This window comes from Dasypus novemcinctus, chromosome 20 (genome assembly GCF_030445035.2).
Source record: "Dasypus novemcinctus isolate mDasNov1 chromosome 20, mDasNov1.1.hap2, whole genome shotgun sequence".
Lineage (NCBI taxonomy): Eukaryota > Metazoa > Chordata > Mammalia > Cingulata > Dasypodidae > Dasypus > Dasypus novemcinctus.
Genome location: NC_080692.1, coordinates 17098519 through 17121561, shown reverse-complemented (window position 1 = coordinate 17121561; position 23043 = coordinate 17098519). Strand labels below are relative to the sequence as shown.

General features: G+C 36.8%; 1 protein-coding gene across 1 annotated transcript in view; it reads left to right on the top strand.

Annotated features, from left to right (window-relative positions):
- Positions 1 to 23043, top strand: part of BCL2L13 (BCL2 like 13) — a 123848-nt gene that overhangs the window by 80883 nt on the left and 19922 nt on the right. Inside the window, exon 6 of the mRNA XM_004456769.4 lies at positions 12801 to 12944. Within this exon, the coding sequence (XP_004456826.1) occupies positions 12801 to 12944 (144 nt within the window). The remainder of the gene's footprint in view (positions 1 to 12800; positions 12945 to 23043) is intronic.

The window sequence follows — 23043 nt, the reverse complement described above, 5'->3', positions numbered from 1 at the left end:
AGAGAAATAAATAGAAAATAAATCTTTATAAAATTAAAAGAAAAATGTAGTTATAAAGTTCAAGCAACTTAGTACTGATATAAAGCTTAATTTTTCCATCTGTCCCAGTAATGTCCCTTTGAGCTGTTTCTTCTCCCTTGCTAGGTCCTACCCAGGATCATGTACTGTGTTTATTTGTCATTGTCTCTTTAGTTGCTCTTTTTCTTTTTAATTATGGGAGCATATATATATCTATGTACACGCACACATACAGCATAAACTTCCTCTTCTCAACCACTCACAAGCATACCGTTCACTGGGATTAATCTCGTTCACAGTATTGCCATACTGTCACCACCTTCATTTACTAAAACTTCCCTATTTCCCTAAACAGAAACCCACTAATACATTAACTCCCTTTCCCCACCTTACACCCCTGGCAACCTATACTTTACTTGCTGTCTCTGTGACTTGCATATTCTCCAATATTTTCTCTGTAGTTACCATGGGGCTTAAATTTAACATCTATAACAATCTCCTTTGCTTTGGTATCAACTAACTTCAATAGTATACACAGACTATGTTCCTGTACTCCTCCATCCCCTCACCATTATGCAGTTCTTATCACAAATTATATATTTATACACTGAGTTCAGAACCAGTGATTGGTCATCACATTTTATGCAGTTGCCTTTTAGATCCTGTTCCATGATACAAAACAAAAATATGGTAGTACTGACATTTTTGTTGATCTAGGTCATTCCGCTCACTTGAGATCTTTATTTCTTCATGTAGCTTCCATGTATTGTCTATTGTTCTTCCCTTTCAACTCGAAGAACGCACTTCAGCATCTCTTACAGGGCTGTTCTAGTGGTGATCAACTCCCTCAGTTTTTTTTTTTTTTAACCTGGGAATGTCTTAATCTCCCTCATTTTTGAAAGATAGTTGCCAGATATGGAATTCTTGGTTGGCATTTAATTTGCTTGTAGCACTTTAAATATATCTTCTCCACTGCCTTCTTGCCTCAGTGGTTTCTTTTGAGAAATTGGCACTTAGTTTTATTGAGGCTTACTTATATTAGGTTGGTGCAAAAGGTATTGTGGTTTTGGACAATGACTTTTAAATCATGGTAACTGGCTCAAACATATCCTTATTAATCAAAATAGGAACCATTACAGTCAACACATTTTTGCCAATGAGAAGTAAGTTTGTGTATTCCTGTAGCATAAAAATCTGTGCTTTGTGATTTGATGAATTCTTGGAAAGTGTTTTCTGCATCCTGCTAGTTGTAGAAATGTTTTCCCTGCAAAAAGTTGTTGAGATGCTTGAAGAAGTGGTAGTCAGTTGGCGAGAGATCAGGTGAATATGGCAGATGAGACAAAACTTCATAGTCCAATTCGTTCAACTTTTAAAGCATTCGTTGTGTAATGTGCAGTCAGGTGTTGTCATGGAGAATTGGGCCCTTTCTGTTAACCAATGCCCGCTGGAAGTGTTGCAGTTTTCAGTGCATCTCCTCAATTTACTGAGCATACTTCTCAGATGTAATGGTTTTGGTGGGGTTCAGAAAGCTATAGTGGGAAACGGACTTTGGCCCAGTGGTTAGGGCGTCCGTCTACCACATGGGAGGCCCGCGGTTCAAGCCCCGGGCCTCCTTGACCCGTGTGGAGTTGGCCCATGCGCAGCGCTCATGCGCACAAGGAGTGCCGTGCCACACAGGGGTGTCCCCCGCGTAGGGGAGCCCCACGCGCAAGGAGTGCGCCCGTAAGGAGAGCCGCCCAGCGCAAAGGAGGGAGCAGCCTGCCGAGGAATGGCGCCGCCCACACTTCCCGTGCCGCTGACGACAACAGAAGCGGACAAAGAAACAAGACGCAGCAAAAAGACATAGAAAACAGACAACTGGGGGAGGGGAGGGGAGGGGAGGGGAGGGGAATTAAATAAATAAAAATAAATCTTTAAAAAAAAAAAAAAAAAGAAAGCTATAGTGGATCAGATCAGCAGCAGACCACCAAACACTGACCACCACCTTTCTTGGGTGCAAGTTTGGCTTTGAGAAGTGCTCTGGATCTTCTTCTTGGTCCAGTTAACTGAGCTGGTTGTTGCTGATTGTTGCCAGTTGTCATATAAAATCCACTTTTTGTCACATATCACAATCCAATCGAGAAATGGTTCATAGTTATTGGATAGAATAAGGGAAGACACTTAAATGGATTTTTAAAATTTTCGGTCGTTTCATGAGTTGCCTACTTATCAAGCCTTTTCACCTTCCCAATTTGCTTCAAATGCCTACCAACTGTAGAATGGTCGACGTTGAGTTCTTCAGCAACTTCTTGTGTAATTGTAAGAGGATCAGCTTCAATGACTGCCCTCAACTGGTCAGTGTCAACTTCTGATGATTGGCCACTACACTCCTCATTGTCAAGGCTGCAAAATTTCTTGAACCACCACTGTACTGTACAATTATTAGCAGCTTCTGGCCAAATGCATTGTTGTCGTTGCAAGTTGTCTCCACTGCTTTACAACCCATTTTGAACTCAAATAAGAAAATTGCTCAAATTTGCTTTTTGTCTAACATCATTTCCATAGTCTAAAATAAAAAATAAAAAAGTGAGAAATGCACGTTAAAATGATGTATAACGTAACCACATTTATTTAAGAATGTATGCCAATATCAAACAGCAAATTTCAATAATGCAAAATCACAATTACTTTTTCACCACCCTGATAACATGCCACATTGCATCTCTCTGGCATTCAGAATTCTCTATCTTTGGCATTAGATAGTTTGAGTATAAAATGCCACAGCATGGGCCTATCTGGGTTATCCTGTTTTGAATTCATTGAGTGTCTAGGATGTGTATAATCATGTCTTTTATTAAATTTGGGGTAGTTTTCAGCCATTATTTCTTTGAATAGTCTCTCTGCCCCTTTCTCTTGTTCTTCTGGATTTCCAGTGGTGTTTGTATTGTTACACTTGATGATGTCCCATGGGTTCCTTCAGCTCCCTTCACTTTTCTTCATTCTTTTGTTTTTCTACTCCTCAGACTAGATAATTTCAATTGTCTTATCTCCAGCTTCTCCGATTCTTCCTTCTGCCAGGTCCAATCTGCTGTTGAACCCCTTTAGGGAATTTTACATTTCTTTTACTGCTGTGGCCTTCAGATCTATTTGGTTCCTGTTCAAATTAATAATTTCTGTCTCTCTTTTGATACTCTCCTTGTGTTCCTCTGTTGTTTTCCTGAGCATTGTTCCTCTTGGACCTGACCTTCCTCCCTCACTGAAAAAGCACTAGGACGGCCCAAGAGCTGAATGATTTTATAAAGGTTTCCTTCCCAGTCCCATAGCTTATGTTATAAATTTCACCTAAATTTTAACTGGTTATATTTGGACAGAACTGCATATATTACAAGGTCTTTTCTCAGCAAGGCCTCATGTTACTCATTCCATAATATTGTTATTTGGTTTAGGTATGTCGCAGGTCTGGTCCTCCTCATTGATGGTTTCTAATGTTTTCCTTTTATCCTTTGCATGGGCCATCCCTTCCTGTTTCTTTATATGTTTTGTAATCTTTTGTGGAAATGTGGACATTTAATTTGTTATCACTGAAGTTTAGACACTGAGGTGTCCATTCCTAAAGTGTATCCAGCCCATGTTATTGCAGAGCTTTCCTTGAAAGCTAGGAGGTTAAAAAAGAAAGGAAAAAGAGAAAACACCTTTCCTAGCCTTTTCAGATGAAACTTTGCAAGTGCTGTCCTTCAGATCTCATCTATACAGTGAATTTGGAAAATAGCTCCAAGCCAAAGCATAAGGTCTTCCCTGGTCTTTTCTGCTTATCGTTTTTGTGGGCATGCAATTATGACCCTAGGAATGCCACCATTTACCAGGTTTCCAATGTCTCTTCATCCCTAAAAGATAGTTCTGTCATGGTCTTGGACACTACACTGTATGCCCTATACCCTACAATCCCTTGCCCCTGGCAGCCACTTGACTGCTCTCCCATAGCAAACGTAGGAGGGCTCAGTGAGCGGCTTTCTACGTGCATAGCAAGTTTTGAGATGGCAGGTCCCTTAGGCCACCACCCAATAGACTGGGCTAGATATACATGCTCCCAGTATGTACACAGGTGTTACTCTGGGGAAGCAAATGTGGCTCAAGTGATAAGACCTCTGCCTACCATATGGGAGGACCTGGGTTTGATCCCTGGGAACTCCTGGTGAAAATGAAGAAGAGAAAGCATGCCTATGTGGTGAGCCAGTGCCCGCACAAGTGAGACACACAGAAAGATGATGATGCAACAAAAGAGAGACGAAGGGAGAGTCAAAGTGAAGCACAACAGAGACCAGGAACTGAGGTGGCAAAGTGATAGGGAACCTCTCTCTACATCAGAGGTCACCAGGATTGAATCCCTCTGAATCCTAGAAGAGAAAGATGAGAAAAGAAGACAAAAAAGAGATAGATACAGAAGATAACACAGCAAATGGACACAGCAAAACACAGCAGGATGGTGGAGGGGGAAATAAATAAATCTTTAAAAAAAAAAAAAAAAAAGTTACTCTGCTGCCTCCAGAACTGGGGCCAGGGATCCTCACAGAGAGTTTAGGCCAGCTGTGTGCTAAGCCAGTGAGAGGTAGGGAACAGCTAGCCAGGGTACCACAGGATTCTAGCAATTTTAGGAGGTTTTGTGTGTGATTCAGCACTTGCCATTTTACTGCTGTTCTTCAACTATTTTCTAGAGTTTTGAGAAGATGATTCTGCCCATTTTTGCTGGTTGTTCAACGCTTCTATGGGGAGAGAACCCAAAAGTGTCTTACTTGGTGGATCTTAATCAGGGCAAGGCTATTCTTTTTTTTTTTTTTTTTTAATAGGATGCAGGTTTTCTTCTCTTTTTTTTTTTTTTTAGCTCTTCTTATTGTGGAAAAAAATGTAATATATTATTATTTCTAGCCCTATAATCCTCCATTAGTATTAAGATGTGGTTTCAACACATCTGGCTAGAGTTCTTTTAGAATGTCAAAAATGGCGGTATGTGTTTGTTGCATTCTTTCTTTTAGACTTTGATGTAGAACCCTTGGGACTACATTTACTTCAAAGCCAAAGAATATTAATATGAAATATAAAATTGTCTTCTCTGTTTGTCCTCTACTGCAGAAATATTTTGTCATTCCTCAGTTATTACCTTGATAATCCAGTAATAAGGAAGTGGAACTAGTTTCATTTCCTTCTTCATTATTTTCTAGTCACGTGGGACCTCTTGATGATTTAGACCAAAGAAAAAGCAAGAAGATGGTTAACTAAAAATACTTAGTTCTTTTCAGTACACAGTTTCTTTTTATTTTGAAAGCAAAGGACTCTGGTTAATTTCTGTCATAAATTTTGATGACTTTTTAATATCGATTCACAAGGTTATTAGGTATGGATAATAATGCCTCTTTTATTATTGTTTTTTCTTTCTTCAAAGATTTATTTATTTATCCCCCCCTCCATGGTTTGCAGGCATTGTCTGCTCTCTGTGTCCATTTGCTCTGTGCTCTCTGTCTGCTCTTCTTCTCTTTAGGAGGAACTGGGAGCCAAACCTGTGACCGCCCATGTGGAAGAGAGGCACTTGTGAGTCACCTGAGCCACCTCAGCTCCCTGGTTTGTTGTGTCTCCCATAGTCTTTCCTCTTTGTGTCTCTTTGGTTGTGTCATCTTCTTGTATCAGCTTGCTTTGCCTGCCTACCGTCCCAGCTTGCCTTCTCCGGGAGGCACTGGGAACCAAACCCAGGACCTCCCACGTGGGACGTGGAAGCGCAATCCACTTGAGTTACATCCACTTCCCTATTACTGTTTTTTGATGACTTTTATATGATAGTGCATGATTTTTATTTTTATTTATTTAAATAACATTTACCAAGTTAGGTACTATTCAAGAATTTGCTTTTCAAGTTGTGTCTTTAAAATATATCCATCCATATATTTGGATTAAACTAAGTTTATACATTAAAAACATTTTGCTTAGAATTCTAATCTTAAGTATAAACCATGAGTTACCAAAGCATAGTCCAACACTATACAATAATGCTATCATTTAGATTTATGTGCTTCATCTGAAAAACTTATCTTAAAATCAGGAATTTTGCCCTCTTTCTCCAGAATAAGTGTCCCTATGTCTAAAACTTTAAATGATAATCAAAAAAGACAGACCACATAATTTATGCTATGTATTTTCCTTCATCGGGCTTTGATAAAAACAGAACCATCTGGTGTTGGAGCACTGTCTTCTGGGTTACAGTGTCTACAGACCCAGAAGCAGACACAGTAACCAATGTTTTTGTTGTTGTTGTTGAAGCTGTGTTCTGTTTCTCAGCAATAGCTACACAAACAGCAACAATCTCATCACTTTCAAAGTCATAGTCAGGAACTGACTTTGGTGAGAAATATGTTACTTCTGCTGATTCACTCTTTTTCACTTTCTGCTGCTCCTGGAGTGCTCTTGCCCAAGAAAGGTCTTCTTTCCATATTTCAGGATTCACTGGACACTTGTGAAAGGACTACTTGAAAACTTCTAATTGCTTCATCCATTTTATCCTTCAGCTGTCCATATTCTATAGTCTGTCTTCTTATTCTTTAGTTTACCCTTCCTATTAATCTTCATTTGCAAACTCTTCTACACATCTCTCGTCCTTGTTTTCTCACAGACTGCAGCATCCCCTTTAGTATCTCTTGCAAATTTAGTCTTTTGATTACATATTCTATCAGTTTCTGTTTGTGAAGATTTTTAACTCAACCCCATTTTTGAAGGACACCTTTGCCAGATAAAGAATTCTGCTGGTAGGTTTTCTCTTTCAGTACCTTAAATACATCATACCATTTCCTTCTTTCCTCAGTGGTTTCTGATGAGAGATCAGCACTTAATCTTACTGAGTTTCCCTTGTATGAGATGCTTTGCTTTTCTCTTACTGCTTTCAGAATCATCTCTTTATCTCTGATAGTTATATTTCTGAATAGTAGAGGTCTCTAGTAAGTCTATTCAGATTTATTCTGTTTGGGGTGCATTGTCCTTCTTGGATATTGATAGTTATGCTCTTCATAAGGGTTGGGAAGTTTTCAGTCCTTATTCTCTCAGATATTCTTTCTGTCCCTTTTCCATTCTCTTTTCCTTCTGGGGTACTAATAATAGAACTGTTTGTGTGTTTTGTATTGTCATTCAGTTTCCAGAGACTCAGTTCCACTTTTTCCATTCTCTTCTCTTTCTGTTCTCCTGTCTTTTCCAGTCTTCAAAATCAGTAATTTTGTCTTCAAGCAATTCAGATCTGCTCTGTGTGCCTCTAATGCATTTTTTCTTTCTTTTTTAAAGATTTATTTTTATTTCTCTCCCCTTCCCCCCACCTCCAGTTGTCTGCTCTCTCTGTCCATTTGCTGTGTGTTCTTCTGTGACCACTTCTATCCTTATCAGCGGCACCAGGAATCTGTGTTTCTTTTTGTTGCGTCATCTTGTTGTGTCAGCTCTCCATGTGTGCGGCCCCATTCTTGGGCAGGCTGCACTTCCTTTTGCACTGAGCAGCTCTCCTTACGGGGCGCACTCTTTGTGCGTGGGGCTCCCCTACACAGGGGACACCCCTGTGTTGTAGGGCACTCCTTGCGCGCATCAGCGCTGCGCATGGGCCAGCTCCACACGGGTCAAGGAGGCCCGGGCTTTGAACCGCAGACCTCCCATGTGGTAGGCGGGCACCCTATCCATTGGGCCAAGTTCGCTTCCCCTCGTCCATTGTGTCTTTCATTCCCATCAGGTCTGTTACTTTTCTTTGCAGGCTTTCAAATTATTCTTTATGCTCTCCCAGTGTCTTAAAAATTCTTTGAAGTGATTTAGGAGAGTTGTGTGATTAGCACTGATTAATTGTATTAAATCCTATATCTCTTCAGGATATTTGGTTTGTTCACCAAGCTGACAGTGAATTACCTATGGAAATATGGTGATGAAAAATAGTATCTCAGTTTTGGTTTTATTTTCATTTCTCTTATTTTAACTGAAGAGAAGCATATTTTTATATGTATAGGAGACATTTATATTTCCTTTTCTGTGAACTGTTTTCATTCTTTGTCCATTTTTCTGTTGAGGTGTTTACTCTTGTTGATTCATAGGAGCATTTAATATTCTTCTTTCCATAAAGGATGTTGTATGGATTTTTTAAGGTAAAAATTATACAATAAATAGAATTTAAGGAGCACCAAGTAGAGATTTTAAAAGTACATGGTTTAATTAAGTGGTTTTTCTTTAAGATTCTTAAAATCCAGAGTAAAAAATATCTTAATATAAACAGTTTTGGTTTTTTTTTGAGGTACCGGGGCAGGGGTGAACCCTGAACCTCATGGGGGAAGCTGGCGCTAAACCACTGAGCCATATCAGCTTCCCTGAGTTGGTTTTTTCATTGTTTTGCTTGTTTGTTTTTTGTTTGTTTGTTTTCAGGAGGTACTGGGAATTGAACCTGGGACCTCCCATGTGGAAGGCAGACACCTAACTCCCTCAGCCACATCTGCTCCCCTATTAACGAAGTTTCTTGTTGGGGTGATGGAAATGCTCTAAAATTTTATCATGGCAATTGTTGCACAGCTTTGTGATTGTATGATAAACCACTGAACTGTATGCATCAAATGCATAAAATGCATGGGTGGATTTTATGGTATACATCTAAAAATTAAAAAGAAGAGGAAGACCTCTGCCTAGATGATTTCTATTTGTGAGCCATCTAAAAATCAAGTTAATTATGTTAACCTGAAACATAGTCACAGTCAGTGATTCCTGTAGCCTAAAATGCCAAGTCAGCACATAGTCCATAGAGTGAGTGATGCAGCTTAAATACTTTCATAGTCAGCAAAATTTTTGTGTATGTAAAATTTCTAGTTTAAGTGCTATGGTTAGTAACTTGAAAATTGTTTTCTGAATGATAAGAGTGATTTCATAGATCTTAAGTATGATATATGTATTTTTAAAAAAGATGATAGTAATCCAGTCCAGGAACATCAAGATGAATTACCTGTTTTATAGACAAATTTAAAGAAAAGTCTATTCCTTAAGGGGGAAAAAAAAGGCCTTTTTAATTATGCACATATATAATAAATAATTATTTGAGAAATTTAGATGCAGAAATAGAAAATAGCCCACGATTTTACTATATTTGGCTGCAAGTGAGAGAAATCCTAATTTACAGTAATTTACCAGGAAAGTATTCTTAGTTGCTTCAGCAGGTTCACCATTTCCTCAGGGTTCCAGCTTCATAACTCTTTCTGCTCTGCCTGCCTTAGCATGTTAGGGTTTTTTCATAATACTTGTTTCCTCGTGGCTACCAGATGACTGTTACAGCTTTAGTCTTCTGTGATTGACAAGAAAAAGGCAGAATGGCGAAAACCAGTGCTCTCTCCTGTCCAGCTCATCTCAGAAATGTATAAATGGCTACCCCCAGTTGCAAAGTAGGCTGGGAAAGCAATCGTTCAGCAACAGGAAGGAAATAACATTACCATGACTGGCTTTAATCAATTGTAATTTAGTATCTGGGGCAAGGTATATTGTTTTTCTGAATAAAATAGAAGCTTTGTCATGAAGGAGGTTGGAAATCCTGGTAGGGAATCACTATTGAATAAACAAACTATCATTTTTGTCCATTTCCACCATTCTGACAACTCTACTATTCTCATGTCTGCTTTCAATATAAATATATTTTTACAAAAATGTGACCACACCATAGAATAAACATGCCGTACAATGATCTTTGAAAATGATTAGCTTCTACTATGTTAAAAAGAATTTGTTTACTTTCTTCATACTAATTATAGAAAATACAGACTAAAAAAACAATGACTCACCAATCAGAATACCACTGGTAACATTTTGCTTAGTTGTATGCATGTGTGTTTGTATATATGCCTGTATTTACATATTAAAAGACTTTTTCTTTTACAAAAAATTAATCATGTTCCAGTAATGTAGATATTTTTATATGTCATCAAAAATTCTTCCATAGTACAGTGTCAGTTTTAATAAAGCGCATAGTATTGCATTGTATGGATGGACCCCAGTTAATGAACCACTTTCTAGTTGTAGACTATTCAGGTTATTTGAAGTGTTTCAATTCTATAAAACAGTGGTTTCACAAATCTCTCTAGATTACAAGGATGTAAATACTAAAGTACGTAGATGATTTTTATCCTTTTGTTAGCTGACATCAGAAAAAATTTTTTTCTTTAATTCATCTTTGAGTTAAGATTAACAAATGAACTTTTTATTTTTAGTTAATTTTATGATTAATATCAAGTAGTTGAAAGAACAATGACTTTGGAGTCAAACGAACCTAGATTTAAATCCCATTTCTGCTAATTATCAAATGGACAATGTTAGTCAAGTTAGTAACTTGACTTGTATTAGTTACCTAATCTGTAAAATGAAAATAAAGATTCATTATAGGATCATTATGCAATTTATTTTTTAAAATTTAATTTATTTCTCCCCACCCCCTCATTTATACTTGTTGTGTCTGTTCATCATCTTTTGTTTCTTTAGAAAGCACCAGGAACTGAACCCAGGACCTCCCAACGTGAGAGGAAGGCACCTAATCACTTAAGTCACCACTGTTCCCTGCTTTATGTCTCATTATGTTTTTTCTTCTTGTGTCTCTTGTTGCATCATCTTGTTGTGTCAACTTGGTGCGCCTACCTGTCATGCCAGCTTGCTGTGTTCTTTAGGAGGTACCAGGCACCAAATCACGGACTTCCCATGTGGTAGGTGGGAGTTCAGTCATTTGAGCCACATCCACTTCCTATTATACAATTTAAATGTGGTAACATGGGTAAAGTGTCCTTGTACATAGATATTCCATAAATAGTGGTGATGATAGTAATCCTTAATATTTCAATGATTTCTCAAAGAAATAGATTAACAAAGCTTTCTTTAATTTTTAATTCTAAATATATAGCAGTTTCTTTAAATAAAAAATTTCTGATTTGGGAAGCGCATGTGGCTCAAGTGAGTGGGCTTTTATCTACCATGTGGGAGGACCCGGGTTTGATCCCTGGCACCTCCTGGTAAAGGTGTGCCCATGTTGTGAGCCAAGCCTGCACGGCAAGCCATGCAGCAGGATGATGCAAGAAAAAGACGAAGGGGAGAGTCAAGGCAAGATGCAACAGAAGCCAGGAACTGAGGTGGCGCAAGTGACAGGGCACCTTTCTCCACATCAGAGGTCCCCAGGATTAAATCTTGGTGAATCCTAGAGGAGAAAATGAGACGAGAAAACAAAGAGAGAAATATATACAGAATTTGACACAGTGAATGGACACACACAGCAAAAAACAGCAGGGTGGGGGGGGGGAGGGGGGAGAAAAAAATTTCTGAGTTAAAACAAAATTGATGTGTGAGCACATGAAAAAATGCCAGTATTTTAAGGAGTGATAGGACAATTCCTATTTTGAGAAAATACTGATTGATAAGTAAAATTTCTTAACTACTTTCCAGGTTGTTTTGATGTCAGCTTCCATCCTTCCCCAAATTAATAAATATTTAAAGACAAGGTCAGAGAGGTATTGGCATGCTAAATTAGGGGTAGTTAAAATAGGAAAAGTTCATTACTTTAATGAACCTAGAGCTGTGGAATACATCTACATGTGTGAACTTGGTGGAATGATTCATCTAGATTAGGAGCTAGCAAATAGAACAGTGTCCACTGGCAAAGCCTGGGGACCTTTGAACTAAGGTTCAGACTAAGTTGTTAGAATACCTGTAGATGAAATAACTGACAGTCATTGGGAAAAGTGGGTAGAAATTTAGTTCCTTCTGTGGGAGTTATAAAACTTTTTAGTTCCAGTTTTGTTAGCTGAGGCAAGTCTTTTTAACCTTTGTAGAGCCTTGGTTTGTTAATCTCTGCAAAATGGGAAAAATTGTATCTATCTAGTTAACTCATAGTATTAAAATGCAAACCGAATATATAGTCCTGTGGAAGTAATTTGAAAAATAACTGTAGAAAATACCTTATCAAAGGTCTAGAACCTGACCTATTCTGGATTAATGATCTTCATGGAGTGTTTATTTAATTAGAGAAGTTGTAGGTTTACAGAAAAATTGTGCATATACTACCCTATTATTAATACCTTTTATGGAGTTTTAATATCTCAATTTCAGAAAAACACTGCTTAAAAATAAAAAAATAAAGATGTAAAGATGTATTATCAGCAAGCTCCATGGGACATGACTTCTATCTTTTACATATTAGTTTACTATGTTGATAAATGATATAGACTATCTTAAACTCGTTTTAAGTAATGCTCTTGAGAAAAATCATTATTCCTTATATTCAAGTTAGAAAACTATATTTTCAAAATAGCCAGCTAGGAAGCTATAATTTGGTCGGTTGAATTGTTTAAATAATTCTATAATCCTGTAATTACTGTTTTGCTTTTTTAATCTCCTAATAATAAACTCTGTTGTTTACATCAAGAAAGTTCATGGATTTTGAAGTTACATCTAGTTTTGAATCCTATTTTGTCACTTATTGGAACCTCAGTTCCTTATATAAAGATAATAATAATGCCTATTATCAGAGGATTATTAAGAGATTAAGTGTTTTAATGTAATTCAAAGTGCCTGGTATATAGTAAGAACTCAGTTTTTTTATATAATTATAATTTCTACCACCATATTGATAAACCTACATGTAATATTCAGAAGAATCCTATTATTGGTCAGTGTTTATTAACTTTATTGCAGTGAAATTATGTAGCTGATTATAATTTTCCAGTACCTGAAATATAAAAATGAAAAGAATTTCAGTTTTTCTTTTTTCTCTTATCTTTGCATTGAAGATTTTGGTACCTCTGGTTTTGTTACAACAAATGCTTTTGGAGTTGACAAGACGTGGTCAAGAACCTTTGCGTACACTGCTACAGTTTGGCATGACATACCTGGAAGACTATGCAGCGGAATACATCATTCAGCAGGGTGGCTGGGTATGAGCTGTTACTTATTTATTTTTAATCTTTTCTTTAAAAAAGATAAAAGGCCAATATTGAATGACAGTCAATGGAAAGGCTGTTTGTACAGTTTACATTAAATTACTGAGATTTCACTTTTATAAATGTGGTACTTTTAAATAGTTCTTAATTATGAAACTGTTTTTTTAAAGATTGATTTATTCCCCCAGCCTTGCTGCTTGTCCTCGCTGTCTGTTCTCTGTGTCCATTTGCTGCACATTCTTCTCTGTCTGCTTGTCTTCTGTTCTTATCTTCTCTTGAGGAGGCACTGGGAACCAATCCTGGGACTTTCCAGTGTTGGGAAGAGACACTCAGTTGCCTGAGCCACCTCAGCTCCCTGTCTGTTATGTCTCTCATCATCTTTCTGCTGTGTCTCGTTTTTGTTGTGTCAACTCTCCACATGGTCCAGGTGTCTGTGCAGGCCAGCTTGCCTTCACCAGGAGGCTCAGGGTATCGAACCTGGCGCCTTCCATATGGTAGATGGGAGCCCAATCACTTGAGCCACATCCACTTCCCTGAAACATTTTATACATAAAAAAAATATGTATAATAACCAAGGGATGAGGAGTAGTCAAATGAATGCCTTTTTTATCTGTTCTTCCAGTCCAAGAAAAGAACACAGCCAACATTTTTTAAGCTTCTTAAAGTTTTGAGATTCATCTAGTTTGTTATTTCTTTGCATGTAATGGTTTGAGTTAAAAAGTGGAAGTTTAGTTCATATGTGTGCTAATCGGGAACATATTATGTTCCAGTGCTTGGTAGATGCTTATTGAATTAAATGCTAAGCATTTATCCTTGGAAAATAAAAGTCTTAAAATTAAGAACTGTGAGGATGTTTTGCTGTTGTTATTTTCTTCCTCCTTTATGGCTTTTCCCCCCCCTCAATATAGTGAAATGGTGTGAGAGTGAGAGTCAAAGGACAGCTCAGGTTAATTTCCATCAGCCTATGAGGTGCTATACAAAAAGAAAGAGGAAAACTGCAGGGAATATTATGATTTGCAGTTTTATGATGATGTGGAAATAATGGTTTGGTGGCTATAATTTTTTGCAGAGAAAGTATTTTATTCAATTCAAATATCTGTGCCAGTAGAAAAGAATAGTGATATGTATAATTACCTCATTAATATTTGAAATGTGTTTTTTATCTATTTGCCTAATGTGTTTTTACATAGTTAGGTCGAAAATCTCCATTTGCTCCTGTTTAAAACCAAGAGATTGCTTTTTTGGCTAACTAGTGAAAATATGTCCTCTGATACAAGATGTCAGCATGAATTAAAGTATCTTTAAGGTACTTTGGGTTAAACATTAAATTGACAGCTATTAAAATCTTCACAGCAACCTTCCAGAGAAGAATCATTTTGACTGCTTGTTGGTGCATGTCTGTTATATAAAGTCTATTAATGGGATTTCCATGGGTCAGTGTTTGTTGTTGCCACTCGACCATGACATTAGATTAAAATAAAACTGCCTTGTTCACAAAGTGGAAATAGTTTTGAAAAGGTACAGAAAATAATCTGTTGAATGAATGCAGTGATAGCATGTAGCCGGGTAGGAGCAGTCAGGCTTTGGGCATAAAGATATGCAGAGAGAATAATATTTTGTTCTCTGAATTACAAACAGAAATTTTCAGAATAAAAATTTTTAGAATAAAATTTTTGTGAACAGAATTTTTGGAATTCTGCAGATAGTTTGTTTTTTCTATGACCTAAATTTTGTGAAAGTTGAATAAAATATAGGTAGACCCTACTTTCTTTTTCTTTATTATTATTATGATGATGATGATGATTTTTAATTGGAGCACTTGTAGGTTTACAGAAAAATTATGTAGAAAATACAGAATTCCCAAATACATCCCACCTCACACACTCAGTTTTCTGCATTATTAACATTTTGCATTAGTGTCGTGCCTTTGTTACAATTGATGAAAGACTATTATTATAACTATACTCTTAACTATAGTCCATATTTTTTATTAGTGTTCACTGTTGGTGTTTTACAGTTCTGTGGATCTTTTGGAATTTTATTCTGATAGCGTATGTATGACCTGTAATAAATTTCCTATTTAAACCACTTTCAAATATACAGTTCAGTGATATTAATTACATTCATAATATTGTGCTGCCGTCACCACCATCCATTACCAAAACTTTTCCATCACCCTTAATAGGAAATATCTACCAATTAAGCTTTTTTTTTTTTAAGACTTATTTTTCATTTATTTCTTTCCCCTCCTCCCCCCCTCACCAATTAAGGTTTACTTCCCCATTCCTCACCTCCACCATAGCCCCTGGTAACCTGTATTCTAGTTTTTGAGTCTGTGAATTTGCATATTCTAATTATTTCATTTAAGTGAGATCATACTTGCCTTTTGGGTCTGGCTTATTTCACTCAACGTATCTTCAAGGTTCATCCATATACCAGTACTTTATTTTTATGGCTGAATAATATTCCTTTGTATGGATACCACATTTTGTTTATGCATCCGTCTAATGGACATGTGGGTTGCTTCCCTATGTACTCTGCTTCTGAATTCAGATATGGATGGATATAAATAGCCATATGTAGCATGTTACTTGCTATGAGGTGGAAGTGTGTTCAGCGTGCAGTGTCGGAGAGCAAAAGGAGGAAGTGATTAATCAGGTATAATTAGAAGTATAGATTCACTTAGCAACACACATCTTGGTTAATTGTCACTTAGTTTTTCAGAGCTTGAAATGGAGGATAATTAATGTTCAGACTGGCAATAGAATTACAATAGAAGTGTTTTTGTTTGTTTTCTCTTTCTGCTGTTCTTTCACCCTATAGTAGTGAATTGAGAACAGGATTGGAAATCACAAGATTTGTTTCTGGTTCCCATCTCTGTCAATTAGCTGTGTATTTAGGGGCAATTAATTTAATTTCTCAAAGCCTCAATATCTTCAATTACTAAACGAGAAGAGCATCTTTTCTATCTCACAGAGATAATGATGTAGAAGTGTTTTGTGAAAATGTTACTTTTACAAATGTAAAATTTTCACATATGTCTGTAAGAGTGCATTTTTTCTCTTCTCCTTAGATCTGATTGGTTTTCTTTGGGTTTTGATTTTGACTTTTGTTTGCCCTGCAGCCCAATTCGGGCATATACTATTTGACAAACTCCCTTTGCCTCTTAATTCTTAATCCCTCTCCACCTCCCTCACTCAAGCTTTCATTTCCTGGGAGGATGTTGCCACAGTCCAAGTAAGCCTATCTCCTGAAAAGGGCAATCCAAGTTCACTGTGGTAAGGCTTCTCTTTTATTCTTCTCCTTTTGCCATGTACTGTATATACTAAATGCTTACTGTGAAAGATATAGTTTTAGATTACATAGAAGGTTATTTGGGAAATTTTTATCTAATGAAGATCATAATATTTAAGTAGTTTAAATAAAACGAATTCAGTCTCTTTTTCTCTTTACTTGAAGCTTCTCGTTTTTAAAAAAGAATTGCAGACCTTGAAAAGTTTTTATTTTTAACTCAAGGATATTGGAAGACTCTCGGAAACTTTTAGGTTAAGAATTTGTTTTTCATGTTGTGGAAGGTGACACATTAACGGTTTGAAATCATCTTAGTGTAGTAAGGGTAAGTACTCTTTAATGAAACCTGCTTGTACCTGTGTGGGTGTGGGTGTGTACTGGGTTATGTTCTAAAATGTCTTTTGGGTGGTTTGGTCATCTTTTTGGGTGAAAAAGTGCTTCTCTAGAACGTCATTCAAACTGTCCTTTTCGTATTTTAGATTAATAGTGATCTAAGAGGCATTCAGTTGTCAGTGTCCTATTTTACTGAATGTAGGAAAGCAGATAGATATTTTCATTTTGTAAGGTGCATACTTGAGAGATAAGTCCTTTATAAAGGCTGAGAAGTAGCAATGAAAGATTCATTGGCATTTCTTAGGAGAGAAGAGTGCCTAGATGAGTTTTCCAGTATGGATGGGCTTTGGAGTTCTGCCTGAGGATCTTTAGATGGAAGGTTTAAGTCTAGAGGAGCTCAGTTTACCAGCATCTATCCCTCAGAGAAGGTAAAATACTGCTTGAAGTTGCATAAAAATTTGTAATTGACGTAAAATTGCCAACCCCTTCAATAAAAAAAGCTAAACAAGAAAATGTAGTCAATGTAGACATCATGAAGCAACAAGGCGCATTTTTTAAATGGTTCTTTGAATGATCGCCAAGCTATTTACTTAGTTCCTACCACCAAAATTGAAGTTATGTTTGTGTTTTATTTTACAGTTATTTAAAAATATTTCCTTTGATTCCCTGTTTCTTCTCTGCTTTCCTCTTTAATTGAAGAATTTCATGTACATAACTTTGTGTGTTTGCTTGAAGAAAACACCAAGAATAACCTGTTTCATCTACTTCTGGTTGCAAACTCAAGATACATTATGATATAGTAGGAAGCACTGGAATGGGGATGGAGGCCCAAGAGTTAGCATAGCATAGTTGGTAAAGGTATGGACTCTGGAAGCAAACTGCCTCTTGCCTTGAATCCCAGCAAGTCGTTTTACAGCTTTATCATGCGGTTCAAGTTACTTCTCTTTGTGCTTGTTTTCTCCCCTGTAAAATGTAAGTAACAATAAGGCTTACCTTATAGAACTAATGTGAGGTTTAAATAGATTAAGAGTTTAGAACAGCATTTAATAAGACCTGTTAGTTATTGTTACTGACCCCTAATTCTTCTAGCAAGCTTAGGGACCTTGGATAAATCACTTAATCTCTCTGGACTTTTTCTGTTAAAAACAAGTACTGAGTTCTCATTGTTTGTGCATACCTGAAGTCTGATGGTTGGCCCTAATTAGTTTCATATTTTGAGCCCTTAAAGGTACTTCTTTGTGTTTTTTTATATCTATGGAATCACTGAGATAGATACTTCCAATAATGGTTTATGTTGTTGGAATGACACTAAGACTTCTTGTAAGTATTATTTCTTTGATGTGCCAAGTTCTAGGTGAAGTATTACCCCATACAGCTCTTTTAGTCAAAGAGCAGTCTTCATTAACTATGGTAATTGTTTGGAGAGTCCTCTCTTTTTATATTTTTGCTTTATATGAATTGATCCCTAAGAGTAAAAGTCTCATTGGTCCTCCATACTTCCTTTAGGACTTCTTATATAAGAGCACAAAATGCTTGGTGAATCTTCATTAAAATGTCACATGCCCTAAAAACAGAAATAAATTGTAAGGTGTAAGGGAGGTCATGACATCAAAGAAAAATAATTTAATCCGAATTGGCTTTTGCAGCACTCTATTACTCCAGCCTTCTAATATGACAAAGTTATTTATTGTAGATGAGATGAAAAAGTCTTTAGATGTGAAACAAAGAATGATCGTCTTAGTTTTGAGTCTTTAAAAGTAAGGGGAAAATTTTTTTACACTAAATTACCATTTTAATTTAGCTTTTACCTTATACCTATGTGATGGAGCTTTTGAAATTTACGTTTCACTTGTCTTGGCTTAGAGCTCTAAAGAAAAAAGTAGCAAAGCCATTCTTTTTGAGGATTAAAGTTCTTATTTTCTTTGTTGTGGCTCTTTTTGTCTTTGCTTTTTCTTTTTTAATCATTTCTTGTGATTAGAGGTTCTGTTTTTAGAAGTGAATGTAAGTAACTTGTTAAGAATTCCTGCCAGTGAGTATTTAGAAACTCTCTGACCCTTGGATAACTTTTCTGTTTGAAAATCTGTGTAATTGCAATGCTGCTCTGTGAATCTAGCTGTACTGTACATCTTTTGAAGTAGCATGAAAACATATTACAAAATGTGTAGAGTGTGTTCAGAGAGTGAGAGCAGATATAATTCCTAGACTAAGAATAAAGAACCTAAGAAGTTACATTCCTTATTTCCAAATAACTCATTTGGGAGGTGTGAATGGTTAATAACATTTTTTAAATTTTTTAAAGTGAGAATTTTAAAATGTAAAACTTTAAACACGAATACTCTGTTTTAAGTTACTTTTTCTAAAGTAACTGATGTACTTTGACTTTCTGTATAACTCTGAAATGCAAATTCTTTGAGAAAATAGGGTGGTCTGTCTCCTTGGAGTAATAGGCTGTGATTCAGTGTTATAATTTTAACTTTTTCCCAACTTTTCCTCTTCATTTACCAGCAACATTTACCCCAATCTATATATCCAGAGTTTCAGGATGAAGAAAAACTTTTAATCTTCAGCAAGGCCTCATTACCTTTACTTTTAGCTAGTAAAGGTATGAGGGTAGAGGGTTCTATAGCTGTTAAGCCGTATTTATTAGGCTCTCATTTGAAGGTCTTGAGAGAAAAACAAGTCTGCCAAAGTAAAGTTAGTAAGGGATAAATAGGAGCTTTGTGCTGCTTTCTGTTATTGCTGATCCTCCTTACCACCTTTTTCTACCTTCTTGTAAAATTATTCCATAAGTGAGCCTTTATTTCTGTCCTTCAAAAGATGGAGCTCCTGAAAAGATCATTTACTAAACAGATAAACCTTTGAATATATGAATTATATAATATAAAGAAATCCCTTTTCTACTGGTGCTAGAGATTCTGTATGGCTAATTAGAATTGTTTTCTGTCAAAGAGATAGGCAAATGTGACCTTCACAGAAAAATGGAGCTCTATTGTTGATCAGTCTTTGATGACTCAGTCTTCCTCACTCTTGAAACTCTAGATATAGTCTTCAAGAAGGTTACAGAAATGGTTCCCTGAATAAACAGTGCTTATTTTCAGTCATGTGGCCTACTGTCATTCTTCATTATTGGGGTATTACCATCAGCAACGCTCAGGATATCCTTAAAAATGAAAACTGTAATCAAGGCAGGCATTGCTAAATTCAGTAGTACCTACAGAAGTATTAACAAGCAGAGGTAAAATGATCTAGACTTTTCATTTTTAAGATCATTTTACCTCTGCTTATTAATTGTTTTGTAGGTGCTATTGAATTTAGCAACGCCTGCCTTGATTACGGCATACTTATACTTTTGTTTTGCATGATATGGTACCTGGGTCCCACCTTCAAAGATTCTAATTTAATTGTTACAGGTAACAACATCAGCCATAAGAATTCTTAAAAGTTCCATAGATATGAACTCTAATTAGGCAGCAAAGTTTGAGGACCACTGTATTATCATAATTTTAAAGTCTTGTCAATATAACACTCTGTTCTGTGACTTCACTACATTGCTGATTGGTTAAATACAGCCTAAACGTGATGGAGCTAATCATCTCAACTAAATAAATATCAAGAAAGATACAGTAAAGTACTGAATTTCTTTTAGTAGATGTTATGGAAAACAAAAGAAGGAAATGTCAGTTGTGTAAGAAAGTAGGGCTTACTCAGAAAAGGTTTCTTTAAAGAAATCAAGTCATATCTTGAAGGAGTGATGGACTTAACATTGAAAAGCAGGAAGGAATTCGATGAATTTTGAATTTTGGAATCCAGTTTAGGTAGCTTGGAGGAGACATGATTCAGAATAGCAAGAGAATTCTGCCAGGATATACATGTTTCTTATGTTCTGTATCATCTATATTTGTGCCATATAGGATAAATTCTAAACAGCTTTGAAAAAGTTATGACAAAGCACTTGAGAAATTATTCAGCCCTGCACAAACTTCCACCAAGTGTTTCTTTTCTCTATTTAGTAGAAGTTAAAAACAGATGTACTTCCTCCTTGAGAGGCTTGGCGGTCTAGAACAGCAGGTTATGGTACATGTTAAGTTGCACATAAAGAATGTTGGATTTGTGTCAATTCTTGATTCCATGGGCAGCAGTCTTGTACAAAGAGAAGTGACAGCTCTTCCTCAGTGGAAAAACTCAAGTGTCAGGAATGGGACCAGCTTGTCTAAGTTACCATGGATTTTTAAATTAGGTGTTTGTTGGAGAAAATACAGCGCATACTGGGACACAGAGACTGAAATGACTATAGACAAAGATTTATTGAGAAGCTCACCCAACAGTGGGGGACTGAGGAACAAACTTAAGCCCCGCCTTGGAAGGGAGGAATTTGAATTTATGCAGAACTTTCCTGGGTAAGGAAATGGTAGTTGGTGGGAGGGGGTCGAGGGGCTGAGTGAAGTGCAGGGGCCAATAGGAAGCCCTAGAGGTGAAAATTTTTCCTGGTAGTGACTAGAAGATAATGGGTTAGGAAGTTATGGTTTCTTGGAATACTGCAGGAGCAGATGTTTCTTTGTTCAGTAGGAATTTTTTTTTTTGTCTTTATTTTTTTAATATTACATTAAAACAATATGGGGTCCCATATATCCCCCACCCCCCTCACCCCACTCCTCCCCCCATAGCAACAATCTCCTCCATCATCATGAGACATTCATTGGATTTGGTGTTCTGTAGGAATTTTATCTCCCTCTGATATGTAGGTGGGAAAGGTTTCCATTTCCCTTTACTCCTGTCGCTATGTGGTTTCTTTATTTAACCTGTGGGGAAGTGCTGTGCCCTTAGGGATGTAGGCTTATGGGGGATGAGGTTAACCTTTCCCCAGTGCATATCAGGGAAAACTGAGCCATTGCTTGTTAATTATTGCAAACCTCTAACAGCATTCATGTAATAAATGTAAATGTATACTTATAAGGTACATAGCAAGAATGGGACTGGGAAAAGAAACCAATACAATGAAAATATTATGGAACATAGCCTTAGTTTCCAGGAGTTTATAGTTAGTAGGGGATATAAGAAAGATATACACTATTTACTACATGTTTTATAGCAAAGAGGAATAGATAAATCCTATAAGAGGTAATGAGAAGGATTCAGAAGGACAGAATTGAGGACATTCTGGGTGGATGGAACAGTGTGAATTGAGCCAGAAGATAGGGTTTTGAATTCTTCAGCACCTGGGCTCTGTGTAGAAATAGGAGAATAAATTGTCGTGCCTGAGAAAATCAAAATAACTAATGTTCAGAGCTTCTTTTATAACCAAAGATGGCCAGTTTTCCTATGAGTTAAGCATTTATTGAGCACCACTGTTTGCTTGGCACCTGAGACATTACTTGGGGGAATATCAGGTTTAAAGCATGTTTTCTTCCCTTGAGATATTTATAATCCAGTTGGGGAGAGGACTAATAGTTGTGGAAAAACTAGTCACATATGGTACAGAAAGTATAATTGTTACATTTTGTATGGCCTAGACTCAGAGCTATCTAGGGTTTCAGAAGAAATGAAATGGGGATTGGATTGCATAATCCAGATGGTATGGATTTGAGGCAGACCATAATGGAGCAAGACCAGTCATAAAATATTTAGAGGTCTGTAGATATGCATCAGGGTATCTGAAATTTTCCCTAAAATTGTATGCTGCTTTGTACAGATATACATTTTTAAGGTCTCCTTTCATCATATTTGCAAAAGGTTCTCTGCTCCCAAAATGCTAAGAATGCCATTTCTATATGAATAAGACAGGGCTTGGGAATTTAGTACAACTCTTGTAGGGGACAGTGAACAACTCGCCAAGATAACTTTTCTGCTTGTATGGGCACCTAATCAGTGTAAGACATATTTGTGTTCAAGACAAATGATGGCTCTAGAAACAGAGAGGAAAGATTGGCTTTACCTCTTCTAATTCCATTAACTCTCCTGTAGCCTTTTTAAAATTTTATATTTGGTTTCAAAAGAAAACATTAATGTGTTCAAAAAGGGATAATGTCTAAATATTGTATTATTTATCTTACTTATTATCAGGAGTCAGATACTTAGATATAGATTGCAAATGTAATGCTATTTTATTTCATAAAATTCAAGCTGATCCTTTAATGGCCAGATGGTGCCTTAGATTCATCTCTCTTTTTTTTTTTTTTTTAATTCTCTCCCCTCCCCCGCCCCAATTGTCTGCTCTCTCTGTCCATTTGCTGTGTGTTCTTCTGTGACCGCTTCTATCCTTATCAGCGGCACCAGGAATCTGTGTTTCTTTTTGTTGCGTCATCTTGCTGCATCAGCTCTCCGTGTGTGTGGCACCACTCCCGGGCAGGCTTCACTTTCTTTCGCGCTGGGTGGCTCTCCTTACGGGGCACACTTCTTGCGCGTGGGGCTCCCCTACGTGGGGGAACCGCTGCTGAGGCAGGGCACTCCTTGCACACATCAGCACTGCGCA